At 42.7% G+C, this 14,404-nt stretch overlaps 1 protein-coding gene across 1 annotated transcript in view; it reads right to left on the bottom strand.

Annotated features, from left to right (window-relative positions):
* The window catches only part of C9H1orf185 (chromosome 9 C1orf185 homolog), a 58,730-nt gene extending 44,797 nt beyond the window's left edge, over window positions 1-13,933 (bottom strand). Inside the window, exons 1-2 of the mRNA XM_075935958.2 lie at window positions 13,662-13,933; window positions 8,857-10,728 (exon numbers count right to left, since the gene is read on the bottom strand). Of these exons, the coding sequence (XP_075792073.2) occupies window positions 8,857-10,728; window positions 13,662-13,785 (1,996 nt within the window). The 5' untranslated portion in view covers window positions 13,786-13,933. The remainder of the gene's footprint in view (window positions 1-8,856; window positions 10,729-13,661) is intronic.
* Window positions 13,934-14,404: the final 471 nt, after the last annotated feature.

Here is a 14,404-nt window from a genome sequence, read left to right as displayed (position 1 = left end):
TAATGGTTAAGGCTGAAGGAAAAAGAAATTAAAATCTTTATTCTGGGACCAGATTTCAAATATATGTCCTTACTAAAAAGTAGACTGAACTTCAAGTTCTGAATTACATATACACAAGACTCTTTCTGATAGGTATGCTAAATTGCTAAGATTAACAGAACACGTACTGCAGAGAGTTTCTGACTATGTAAGCATGAACATGCTAATCATAGAATAAAAAAATCATAGAATTGAGGTCAGACTTCCAAAGGTTATCAGATGCAGTCCAGGACAAAGCACCATCTAGGTCTAGACCATCTAGGTCCTCCACTACAAAAAGGATGTGGACGCATTGGAGAGGGGCAACCAAATGATTAGGGGGCTGGAGCATATGATTTATGAGGAGAGGCTGAGAGACTTGGGTCTGTTTAGTCTGCAGAAGCGACAAGTGAGGGGGGATTTGATAGCAGCCTTCAACTTCCTGAAGGGAGGTTCCAAAGAGGATGGAGAGAGGCTGTTCTCAGTAGTGACAGATGGTAGAACAAGGAGCAATGGTCTCAAGTTGTGGTGGGAGAGGTCCAGATTGGATATTAGGAAAAACTATTTTACTAGGAGGGTGATGAAGCACTGGAATGGGCTACCTAGGGAAGTAGTGGAGTCTCCATCCCTAGAGGTGTTTAAGTCTCGGCTTGACAAAGCCCTGGCCGGGTTGATTTAGTTGGAATTGGTCCTGCCTAGAGCAGGGGGCTGGACTTGATGACCTTCTGAGGTCTCTTCCAGTTCTATGATTCTATCCTTGACAGGTGATACTCCAGACAAAATATATTAGAGCTACCTTTGCTATCAACTAAAAATGTATTTTAAAATAAGTATAAATATACTCTACAATACCAAATAGAAGCTCTTATCCAATACAGGTTAATTTATAACAGTGGTTCTCAAAGTTCATTGCATTGTGATCCCCTTCTGACAACAAAAATAACTACACAAACCTAGGAGGGACAACTGAACCCTGAGCCCCACCATCCTGCATAGGATGGGGGGGGGGGGTAAAGCCAAAGACCAAGTCCCATCATCCCAGACAGGGATGGGGGAGGGGAGTAAAGCCGAAGAGCTGCAGACACGAGCTTGTAACCTCAGCCCCACCACCCAGGGCTGAAGCCCTCAGACTGTGCATTCGGCCATAGGCAATGGGGCTCAGGCTTTGGCCCTGGAAGGTGGGACTCAGACTTCATTCCCTGGCCCTGCCAGCAAGACTAAGCCAGTCATGGAAACCCCATTAAAATAGTGTTGCAACCCATGTTGAGATCCAGTTTGAGAACTGTTGATATATACTTATAAAAATGCCTCTCCATTAAATGGACATTCTGCATGGCTCAGAGGCCAGAGCTCAGTGGCAACCCCCTTTGCCCTACTATACCTGGGGTAGGTTGGGATACTCTGATGCAACTCAGATCCTTCAGTCTTCCTTGAGGAGGGGGCAAGTTAGAGCTGTACATGGTTTGAGGATGAATAAAACTTTCCTTCCCTTTTGGTCCCCACAGCGCTACCCAGTGCTTAATCCAGCCACTTGAACTGGCTGTCAAATTGAGGATTTGGGCCAGAGTCAACAGACAAATATTTTATTCTGAGTAATGCTTATATTATGCTTGCAAAGTACATGTTTTAAAACATCCACTCAAAGACAAAAAGTCATTAGGCCTCCTCCCTTCATTGGTGTTGGCACCACAGAAGTGCACTTGTTCCCTTGTGGGTAACAAATTTCTAGAATCACTCACAAACCTGCCTCTGATACATATCTGGACAACACACATAAAACCATCAAGCCACTAATATTTTTTCTATTAATATAAGCATTTAGACTACCAGGTTCTAATCAGTAAACAAAATACTTAATTTTCATCCAAACTTAAATATTAAAGTAAATCTAACTATTACCTTTTATTTAAAGAGAATGAAAATCGGCTTCTGCATTTTTGTACTAGCGTTCTATTTTGCTAATGTCACATGATATCAACATTGACTAAAAGAGTTTCTGTAAACAGGAGACTCGAAAAGGGAAGATTTGTCTTACTTTTCAATTATTTTTTTCAGATAAAGCATGTGCGCCAATCCTCACTAGAGGTTTGTGTCCTGCCTTGGAATCACTGGTGGCAGTTAGAGTGGAAGTCCTTACAAGAACCACCCATCCTCCCTCTCTCTAGAAGCAGAAGAGCAAACGCGCTCCCTGGATGTGGCGGGATTTTTCCGGGATACCTCTGGAAAGCCTCTGGTATCCCGGAAAAACCCTGTAGTCTAGACGTAGCCTAAGATACTGATTTGACCTTGCCTTCCAGTTCTGCATTGTCCCTATTATAGCCCATGCTCCCTCCCATTTCCAACCAATCTCCCAGGTCTCCATGTTCTTCCCTCACCTGTGGGCTTTGGTGACCTGTCCCTGTCGAATCTTGCTTAAGGAGAGTCCCCAACCACCACTACCCTACGTTTCCTCCTTGCAGTGGTGGTAGCAGTCCTCCCAGCCTTGGGGGTACAAGGCTTCTCCTCCTGTGCTGTAGGGAGTGAATCCTTATCTCCTGTATCAAGAACATAATGGTTTCCCAGTACCACGGTGGAAGGGTTGGGAGCAGGTGTGGAGCACTGCCTAATGCCAGAAGTGACCAGCTGCTAGTGTCCCCCTAAGCCATGTCTTCCTCCACAAGTGGTGTGTCAGCAGTCTTTTGTAATGGGACAGCTACCACAGCTGTCTTCACATGAATACTGTCCAGGAATTGCTCATAGATTCAGATGCTCCTCAGCCTAGCCACTTCCTCCTGTAGCTCTCCCACCTGCTTCCTGACCAATTCCACCAGCAGGCACCTTTCACATCGGATAGTCCCCCCAACCTGGATTTCAGTAAGTGGGAACTGCAAGCCACAGTCCCTGTAAAACCACACCAGGATCTGGGTAGAGACATCCATGGTCAGGTGCTCTGTCTGGCTACAGGCTCAGGTGGAGGAGACAGAAGCAGTGCTGGCACAGGTGATGCGAGCCTTCCTGACCATAGCAGGCCTCCCTTTTTAGAAATCCCTCTTAAACTCCCGTCTGCAGCCCCCTGTCTGCTTCACTCCCCTGGGAGTCAGTAGACAGCATTCTAGTCTCTTCCGTTCCCATGACCAGCACTAATAATTGTCAGTACTTCACTGTCTTTCAGCCCCAAGACACCTGTTGTTATCAATACATCAGAACTCTTTGGGAGCAAACAAATCTAATGTTTCTTTAAAAATAAATTATCCTAATCTGGAATTACAAACATTGTTATGCATTAATTATAATGCTATGGTTATTGCATGGTGCCTCTATACAGGTGAGTTCAGGTTTTTCAGATGCCTTCATTGAACATTTTCTTACCTTAACATATTTGGATTTCTTTAAAGTTTGCATGCATATTTTATGGACAGCTACAGTATCCCTGTTATGTTTTTATTCTTAAATTACTGATACATATTCAACCTTAATTCCTGTTTAGCATGTTTATTATCTGTGAATAAATGCATATGTGGAAATTGAACATAAATATACTAGCTAAAATTACAGGATATATTAAAAAAAATTGGCTAAACTAATAGAATAACATGCAGACAAAGAAAGTATGTTTTGCTATAGTCTAACAGAAGACTCAAGATTCTAGGCTCTTTAATAAAACACAATTTTCTTTTCAGATAAGACTCACTTCAAGCATGACAGAAGAATATGCAGCACTGGTCTATAGGTAACAAAGGAAGAAAAATGGGTGGAAATCAACTCTCTACATCTGCTTGCAGGGGATTTCATCAGTCACTCATCTGCTGGTGGACAAGTGACTAATTTTAACATCAGATCAATGAATATAGACGTAACAGAAGCACAAAAGAGCAAGAGTACAGCAGCAACAAACAATTTTGCAGCCCTGATGCTTGGTGGTAAAAGGATTTTGTGGGTGGTGTGTGAGTGCGACCATCTGTTTATTTGTAACTCAATGAAGGCCATGTGGCTGGGACCCCTGGGTCTGTGATCAACCTTAGCATTTGAAGCTTAAGAATGGTTAATCCTAACTAATCAAAGCAAATTTACCAAGGATAGGAGGTGGTTCCGGTGAGGTTCAAATTACAAACCACCAAATCAAACAAAAGAACAGGATGAGTTATTCCTTAAGCACTTACTTGTAATGTGTAGAAAAAAAATGTATTGTTAGGGGGACTTCAAATTTGGGAAACAGAGTTTTCATGTAGCCAATAGTAAACTCTATAACGAACCAGCAGTCTACAGTTCCTCAGGCAGTACTTACTTGGCTGCCATTGCACAGCTCACACTGCACTACTGGAGGGAAGCGAGGGGCTAGCAAAACCCATCCCTGCTAGAAGTACTGCCCACAGGATACTCACTCACTGGGCACAAGGAGTGGCCATACTGATTGGCCCAACCATATGATTTAAAACAAAATGAAGCACAAGAAATTGTCTGAACAAGTGAGACACTTCCTGACTGGTTGCTGCACTGGACCTGACTCTTGCTTTATTTCTGGTTCTGACTCCTAGCTTAGACTCTGGCTTTGACCACTAAGCATGACCATTAGGTCAGAATGCCCATATCCCAGTCCTGACAAACATCATTAACCTTTCTAAAAATCATTGATTATTTTCTAACACAAAAGGCATTCAATCCAATATAAAAATGGCCTTACTGGTCCATCCAGTATCCTGTCTCTGACAGTGGTCAATGCAAGATACTTCAGAGGAAATGAAGAGAACAAGGTAGTTTCAAATGACCTACCCTGTCATGCAATCCCAGTGTCTGGCAATTGGAGGTGTAGGGGCACCCATTGTATGTAATCATACACCTAACCAGTGATTTTTTTTTGTGATGGTACTGCTTGGTACGCAGTATCGGCACCTCCAAACTCAGTACCAGCACCTCCAGACAGAGCTCAACAACTTTTTCCCCTGGAGTACCAGCACCTTTTTTTTTTTAACAAAACACTGCATCAAACCATCTTGGCTAATAACTTATCCTACATGTACTTATCTAATTATTTTTGAACCAGTTTTATTTTTGGCCTTCAAAACATCCCATGGCAACAAGTTCTACTGGTTGACTGAAGAAAGGTAAATATTTTTTACATCATTATGGCAGATAAAGCTGGATTATTCACTGTACCGGAAGTTGCTGGTTGCCCAGGAACCAGTAATCATGACCTGATTACATTTAATATGGGCAATTATAGGATGGTCCCAACCTGCAATATATGTAGTTGGTACTTTAAAAAGGCTAGTTTCCCAAACTTGAGGACAATCCTGAGCAAAACTGAATGGAAGGAAAAATTTAGACAGAAAAATGTGAATGAAAATTGGGACTTAAGAAGGGTTTACTGGAGGATAAAAAAGTCAATATTCCACAATCAGAAAAGAGGACTTTGGCTTAAAATTCCACCCTAGTTCAGTGAGGAAATGAAGGGAGCAGTTAGAAATAAAAAGTGAGCTATAAGAAATGAAAAAAGGGGAAATAGAGAACAATCACTATAAATCAGAAGTTACAAAATGTAGAAAATTGACAAGGAAAACTAAATATATGGGGGGAGGGGGAAATCCATGGCTGTCAGGACTAAGTACTATAGAGTTAAAGTATATCCGGAACAAAAGAAATCCTAACAGCAATATAGGCTTATTATTAGATGAAAATGGTAAAATTATTAATAATGATACAGAAAAGGCAGAAATATTAAATACATATTTCTATTCTCTACCTGAAAAAGTAGAAGGTGAAGTACTTTTCAGTCCAATAATTGAAGATGCTGCAACATCTTCTAACTAGAGATAAACATTTTAAAATCAGGAAGCCTAGGTAATTTGCACCCAAGAAGCCTAAAAAAATTGACTGAGGAGATATATGACCTGATTATGTTAATTTTAATAGAATATAAGGAAATTTCAGAAGATTAGAAGTGTGCTATTGTGCCAATATTCAAAAAGGGAAACTGGGATGAGAGAGGTAACTTCAGGCTGTTTAGTCTGACAACAATCCTGGGCAAAATAATGGAAAAAACTGATACTAGATTAAACTAATCCAGAGTATACACTATTGTAAAACAAAAGCGACGAGGAGTCCTGTGGCACCTTATAGACTAACTGAAGTGTAGGAGCATAAGCTTTCGTGGGCAAAGACCCACTTCGTCAGACGAAGTGGGTCTTTGCCCACGAAAGCTTATGCTCCTACACTTCAGTTAGTCTATAAGGTGCCACAGGACTCCTCGTCGCTTTTGCAGATTCAGACTAACATGGCTACCCCTCTGATATTGTAAAACAGTTAACTTAATATGATATGACTGTCTGATTTAAAAGATTACTATTATAAATATCAATAAAGCACAAGTTAAATGGAGTAAGTATTGTTTAACAGTTAGATATAAAATTGTAGCTGTCAGTGAGGAGTTACTATCAACTGAGTTTTATCAATGATGTGGAAGTAAATATAAAATCGCTGTTTAAAAAATTTGTGGATGTCACAGACTGGTGAAGTGGAAAATAATGATGAGGCAGAGCAGTATAAGGGCACATGTACATAGCATGATTATTTCAGAATAACTCATGTTATTCCAAAATAACATAGTGCACCTTCATTTCAAAATAAGGTTGAGCTGGAGGACTTCTTACTTGGACTCATGATATCCCTCATTTCACGAGGAGTAAGGGAAGCTGAAGGAAGAGTGTTCTTCTTTCAACTTCCTGCTGTGTAGACAGCGCCAAAGACCAAATTAAGCTATTTTGACATAAGCTACACAATTGACGTAGCTGAAGTTGCATAGCTTAATTCGGCTTATGCCCTGCTGTGTAGATGTACCCTAAGTGTGCTCAGACCCAGCTCAGAGACTGGGCTCCCTTGGGTAAGCTTACACAAAATGGCTGGGGAAAAAGAATTTCCTTGATAACTTTTAATCTAGTGGTTAGAATACCCACATGGGATGTAGGAAACCCCCCTGGTTCAAGTCCCCCTCTGCCCTCCCCACACGCCACACACACACCAACCCCCTGCCCTGAAACGCCCCCCAGGCTCACAACCTCCTGCACCTTTCCACATTCCCACCCTCTGCCTTGAACCCCTCTTCAGCCCCTGTAAGAAATGTAAGTTACTTTTCACTCCTCCATGGCTCCCTTCCTCCCGCGCCCAACTGGAGATGCCCGGGGACAGAGACTGCTGGTGCCGCTGCTGCCCTACCCTCTCCAGGACAGAGCTCCCCAGCCACATGGCCCTGCTTCTCCCCAACCTGACCAAACTTGTTTATCTGAGTGACTGGCTGAGCAAGTACAACTGAGTGGACTTGTAGACTCTAAAGTTTTTTACTATTTTATTTTTCAATTCAGTTTTTTAATTTAATTCTAACATTTGTAAGGCCAACTTTCACAATAAAGAGATTGTACTACAGTACTTGTATTAAGTGAATTGAACAATATTACAGGTTGGACCTCCCTAGTCCGGCACTCACAGGACCTAACCTATCCTGAAGAAGCCATTGGCCAGATATGGGGAGGTCCCCTGACACTGGCCTCACGCGATGCTGCCCCTCCCTGCAGGTGGCTCCGCTCTGGCTCCACTGCCACTGAGCTCTAGCCTGCAGGGCTTTGAAGTGGGCTCCACCCTGCTGGGGCTCCCTTGCTGCTGCGGTCCCAGTTTTCCCCCGCCCAACCAGGGCTCCCCGGGGATGGAGCTCCCCAGCCTCCACGACCCCGCTTCTGCCCCGCTTGACTGGGGATCCCCACTGGGGACGAGGCTCACTGATCCTGCTGCTGCCCCACCTGGTTGGGGCTCCCTGGGAACAGAGTTCCCCAGCCTCCATGGACCCCGTCCTTCCCCACCCAACTGGAGATGCCCAGGGACAGAGACTGCTGGTGCTGCCACTGCCCTGCCCAGCCAGGGCTCTCCAGGACGGAGCTCCCCAGCCACATAGCCCTGCTTCTCCCCCACCTGACCAGGGCTCTCCAGGGCCAGGGTTCGCACTCCTGGGCACCGGGGCTCTGTGACCCAAAAACATCCGTAGTCCTGCTGGATCAGAGAATCATGGATTTCAGAGGTTCAACCTGTATTTATTTTGTTTTTTATACTGCAAGTATTTCTAATAAAAATAAAATATAAAGTGAGCACTGTATAACTTTGTATTCTGTGTTGTAATTGAAATCAATCTATTTGAAAATATCCAATAATATTTAAATAAAGGGTATTCTACTATTAACAATGAAATTAATCACACTATTAATTGTGATTAATTCTTTTAATCGCTTGAAAGGATCTTTACCATTTTAGGTAATTCACTGCCACCTTATCATTTGTCATCAATATCACAATAACAAATCTACCGGTTCAATGGCAACTTTGGGGCAATTATATGGAAGATGGTGTGTACTGAGCTTCAGGATTATCACACAGCACATTACGCCTGCCTAAAACACAATTCCTTCCAGATCTTTTTTTGAGGATACAGAGAATGTGTAATCTGCACCATCAATTAAGTTGCAGGTTGGTGTGGGAAAGGGGTGAGTTTCAGACTATGAATCCACCTCCTCTCTGCTTCTTTTTTACCAACTTGCTCATGGTGGAATGAAGTGGAAACCAGGAACAAGCAAGTCTCCACGTTACCCATCCCCTCCTGTAGGAGGCCATTGTACCGTTACACAACAGGACACCCTTTTTGCACACCCCTTCATAGCTGAGCAAAGATCATTAACAGTTCTCTTTTACAGTACCACCACAGCGGGTTAAAAGAAAATTCTTTTGCAAACAAAGTTGATCTTTGAAAAAGACAATACATTTAAAAGTTAAGAGGTTAATTTACGATACATGGCTATAGCATGAAAAAACAAGTTACCTTACCTACAGATAGCTTTACACTTTCACCATGTGCTGATCGTTTTCTTCTTTCACTATTGGATACACTTTGAGAAGTGTGTTTATAAGGATAAATCAAAGGCACTGGTAAATAATATTGCTTATTAAGTATTTTATATTTAATGTCCTCAGATTGTTTGTTTGATACAGCTGCTCTTCTAAAGTTTACTTTTAAATCCTTTCGTGCAAAGCTTAAATATTTCTGTTTTACCTTCCGTGAAGTTGACATGCTATGTGCCACCATTTCCCCCACTTGTCTTGAAGACTTTGCTTGTCCTATTTCTGGTGTAAATAATGCATGTTTAAAACTTACAGCATATTTTGTGGTTGGAAAGTCAAAATTTATCTTTGTAGGTTCTACGTGGTCATTTCTGGACGAATATTCTATCCCTTTCACTCTAAATACAGTACTTTCTTTTTTAGGTATATGTACTTCAGCCAGATTCCTTCTCCATTTCTGTTTTCTATAAGCTTCAGTTTTTAAAAATTCTTGTTTTCTTTCATGAATGCTCGAAGAATCAGTTTTATATTTTAGCCATTTTCCCTGCACATTTCCTGTGCCTTTTTGCAGGATCATTGATTGTGAAGAATATATCTGATTTTCATCTATAGATTTTGGAGTTTTTTTAGTTCTTTGTTCTTTGCCTTGAATAATTACTTTGCTTCCATTTTCTGGCAAGCTATTAAATAATACATCTATGCTCTCTTTATTTTTGTCTGGTTTTCCTATTGTGTCCATTGCACCTATGTCTTTCATATTTGGTTGACCTTTTTTTAATCCTACTGATCGTTTTTTCATTGAGTTTAAAATATTTTGCGTTTTACTATAAGGCCTAGTAGACATTCTTTCTGATTTTCTATTCCAAGTGCTTATTCCATTTGGTATACTGTTTATAGATCCAGTTATTTCCTGAAACACGTTAGGTGTATGTCCATATTTATGAAGTTCAATATGTTGACTTTTCTTTTCTGCACTTAATAACACTTTTCTTGCATCAGTTAATATTTTATATTGATCGCTGCTGATTGTATGAATTCTTTCCCAGTTCCATGTTTGATAACTCTTTTTAGCTGATTCCTTTTGTCTGACAAATACTACAACTCTTTCATTGGTATGCTTATTTTTTTTCTTTTTCATTGTTTTAGTTTGATTTTGACTACTTTTATTGAGCATCTGAAGTTTTACTACGTTTAATACCAAAATGCTTTCTAAGTCTTCCAGATTTTTTCTGCAATGTTTTCCTTTAACTGTTGATAGAAGATTTGCTGTCAAAAAAGTTGTATTAATCAACGATGACTTAGTTCTAAAGCATTTGTTAAATATACCAGAACTGTCAAACAACTTTCTTTGTAGTTGCTTTCTTTTCTTATTTGCAGTGTTCTTTTCAACAAATTGAAATTCATTCATTAGATCTGAATTAATTTTATGTTGACTTATTACCTTAGTATTTTCAGTTTTCCCAAGCTTTAGAATTTTTCTTGCTTTTTCTGTTAGCTCCATATTTGTTTCAGTTGAAGTTATTTTTCCATTTCCTGTCCCCTTTTTGGAAACATGTGTTTTCAAGCCTTCACTGGTAATTAGTTGTGGCTTATTCTGATTCATGAAAAAGTTTAAAATGTTATTTCGGGGCAGCTTGCCTTGGTGCTTGTGTTTGTCAGTTTTTCTTCTAATTGTTTCTGATGTTGTTTTAAAATTTTTGTAATTTCTATTAATTGTGGAAGTCTTCTGCCTAACACCATGAGAAATTAGAAGATTTTTTTTCAGTGTTGATTGTTCTGAGTTCCCAAGTTGTGATGTTTTATTTAAAGAATTGTTTATTGTTAGCACTGATGCTAGCTGACGCTCTTTTACATAACCTGCAACATCAGCAATAAAATAATTATAAATATTTTACAAAATAGATACTAATATATAATTATAAAACGCTTGACTGGGCCAGTAAAAATTGGTTTTGACTTGAATTAATTGTAAAGGTTTGAAAATCACACTTCATACGGGTAGTATATTATTTGTTAGCCCTTTATAACAACATATTAAGTGATAAATGGTTGTGTGCCACACAGAACTTATAAAACTCTCACTAAAGGCAATTGCAGTATTGCAATTGACCTCATGGGCTTGTATCAGGCCACACAAATTCCTCCTTAAATGTGCACTGAATCTCTTCCATTGCACAGTGAAGGGCATACTGTACCAGATAAGGATCTGTAGAAGTGCCATTGTATTTTAGTGTGCACCCTGCTCAAAACTCTACAGTGAAGGTATGTAATCCAATTTTTGCAGGCTAACTTTACTTTTTTTTCTTTAAAAAGAAAACCAAGGAAATTCTATTAACATAGCCAAAGTAAGTAAATATTAAAGTTGTCTGGATAAGCACTCAAATGTCAGAAAATGCCAAAGTAAATATTGCAGGAACAATATTAATTCAAGCTCTTTTTACATATGCAACCAAATTTTTAAAAATAGACATACATTTTGAGGTGCAATTTGAGTCACACTGGGCCTGATCTTTCTAATACTCACAAATACAACTGAAGTGAATGGGTGCAGTGTTGCATAGCATTTCTGAAAATTGGGCCCAAAGCATCACGGAGCACCCAAAAATAGTGGCTTTTTTTAAAATAAATTTGGCTTTAGAGTGTTTGCAAAGCCCTTAATCAGAAATTCTTCCTTAACTCTGCTCAGCAGACCTATATTCTTCTCAGGCTTCCTGTTTCTAATCTACTTGAATACATTTTTATTATGTTTTTTCCTATTTGGCTATTTGCTATTCAGATTTCCCCTCAGCTCTTAGGCTTGTCTATTACAGCAGTGTTATTTTGGAATAATTGATGTTTACAGTTACAAGCCTTAATTTCAAAATAATGTCAAGCTGGAGGACTTCTTACTCTGACTCATGGTAACCCTCATTTCACGAGGAGTAAGGGAAGTCAAGGGAAAAGTCAAAGCTGAATTAAGCTATTTCAACTTCAGCTACACAGCTGAAGTTCCATAGCTTAGTTAGACTATAGCCCAGCTATGTAGAAGTGCCCTAAATTTACATTTTTCATGAAAATCTAAACTGAGATTCTCCCTATATCACTGATGCCTTCATGTACAGTACTATAACCATGGTCTTCTCCCTTTCTTTCACCAAGTGTCTAGAAGTCAGTCACTGGTTTAATCTCCAGTGTAATTTCTACCAAAGAGTAACTCCTGCTGGGGGTGGAGAGAATAGATGGAGCCATAGGTCTACAAAGATTCCCAAACTGTAGATCAGCAGTCCAAAGTGGGTCATGATCCCATTTTAATGAAGTCACCAAGGAAAGCATTACACTTGTTGGGACCCATGGCTGAAGCCAAAACCTGAGTCCTGTCACCCTGTGTTAAAGAATTGGATTTCAGTATGAGGCAGCTGAACCCTACCACCCACACCCTGAGTAAGGAGTGGGGAAATTCTGGCTTGTGGGCAGGATTCTGTCTGTAGGGTTAGTCCCTGGCAGGTCCCCACCTGTATATTTACCTGCCTCTCTACAGGTATCAGATGATCACAGCTCTCATTGACCGTGGAGTGTCATGCATGGCCAATGGAAGCAGCGGGAAGCAGTGTCCTGGTCTGCATCACTTCCTGCCATTCTAATTGGCCATGAATGGCAATCCACAGCCAATAAGAGATGCAATCACCCCATACCTGCCAGGAATTAACCTTGGCAAGATGCAGTTTTTTTATTGCCTGCCCCTACCCTGAGTTCTCTAGTAATTTTTATTGTCAGAACCAAGTAGTGCACTGAAGTTCAAGAAACACTGAGGTTCTGATCAGTAGCCACATCCACTCTGCTCTTACTGCTAGAAGGGAGATGTTTTCTATCTCTTCTCCCCCTTCAAAGTCTCCTAGCTACTGCAAGTCTCTCTCTATTCTGCTAGCTGGTTTTGTTTTAGGCCAGGGTTACTCAACACACGACCAGCCCACAGCTCATTTGTTCAGGGCCTGCAGCGCAGTTTGGGTTTATGCAGGGCTCATCACGTGGCCCACTAGTGGGAGCCAAAACAAAAAAGTAGTCAACATAATGGTCTTCTGTTGATATGCATTTTGGTAGTTAAATTCCTGGACTGTCATTGCTCATTAAAAGTGCTGTCATATGGGTGGAAATTGGGTAAATATTGCATTTTATTAATATCAGCAGAACTGATTTAAATGGGGCCTGTGTGTTGTGGAGTCTTGCCTTCATCTTTGCATTCATGCCCGTCAGTGTGAAATAAGCTATTTGCATATATTTTCATGTATATGCAACCACACTTAAGTTGCGGCCCACACTTAAGTGTATCATTGTGGCCCCCAGGACTTCCACAATTGTGTAGCCCTGTTAGGCTATTCATTCCACCACGGTTAGTGCTCCATGTAGCTTTCCCCAAGCAGCAGCAGTCTGAAAGTAAAAGAGTCCCTGACACTTTCACTACTACTGCCCAGGTTAGCTGTGACTCAGACCACAGCCACCCTAACTTCATACGCTTGCTTGCACAGCAATGCACCGAGGGGGGCGGGGAGGCGGGTTACTCCCGCTGAGCTCTGCTTCTGTTTATGAATATGGAGCGAAAGCTGCAGGCCACAACGCTGGGGCAAGAGCATCACCACAGAGCCTCTTACAGGGCCCCATTCATACTCAGAGCCCTCCCTAAGCGTGGGCCCTGGGCCTTCCTCGCTTCTCTAAGGAAGCTCCCGGCCCCCTCCCCGAGGCATAGCACAGCCCAGTAGCCGCAGGAGCCCCGTGCAGGAGCCTGGCGTTCCTGGACCGTCCATCCCTCTCCTCACCTGGCCACAGCTCCCACAGGGTGAGGAGCCGGCGGCCCAGCAGCAACGGCCGCCCCAGCGCGGGGAGCCGCGCCGCCAGCACCAGGGCCAGGACTACAGCCAGGAAACCTCCGGCCCTCAGCATCGCGCCCGCCTCCCGGCCTTCGCGCCCGCCATGGACTGGGGGCGGGAGGCCCCTGGGCGAGGGGCAGGTCGGGCTCTAACTGCCGCCAAGGCAGGAACGCGCACGACCGAACGCCCAGCCAATAGCGGCCGCCCGCCAGCCTTTGACAGAGAGGAGAGAAAGCGCCTCGCGCTCGCACCCCGGGGAGGGGGGAGAGCAGCTCGCGAGGCTGCTGGGAGGTTGCGGGGGGGGGGGGGGGGGGATGTTTCAGCCTCGCGCCTCCGGGCGGGCGGGCAGCGCCTCAGCCTCGTCCCTCTGACAGCGAAACGATAACGGCTTAGCCTCGCGCCTCGAGGGGAGGGAGCCTCGTTCCGGTGGGGAAGGGGTGCGGGATAGTCTCAGGCGCGCGCGGCGGTTGGCGTTGCCCACGAGCTGATGGGGGGGGAGGGAGGGAGGGAAGAGAGCAGCAGCGATGCCCCTGGACGGGGGTGAGGGCAGGAGGGTTAAGGCGGTTGTGTTCCCGCCTTCACGCGCTGATGGCCGCCTGGCTGGTCGGGCTGCCAGGTGTCCGGATTTGAACTGGACAGTCCGGTATTTGAGGGGTCTGCTTCTGGCCGGGGAAGAAAATTAAGAAACTACG

The sequence above is a fragment of the Pelodiscus sinensis genome, chromosome 9 (genome assembly GCF_052426305.1).
Source record: "Pelodiscus sinensis isolate ZL-2025 chromosome 9, ASM5242630v1, whole genome shotgun sequence".
Classification (NCBI taxonomy): domain Eukaryota; kingdom Metazoa; phylum Chordata; order Testudines; family Trionychidae; genus Pelodiscus; species Pelodiscus sinensis.
This window is presented reverse-complemented; position numbering and strand designations above follow the sequence as displayed.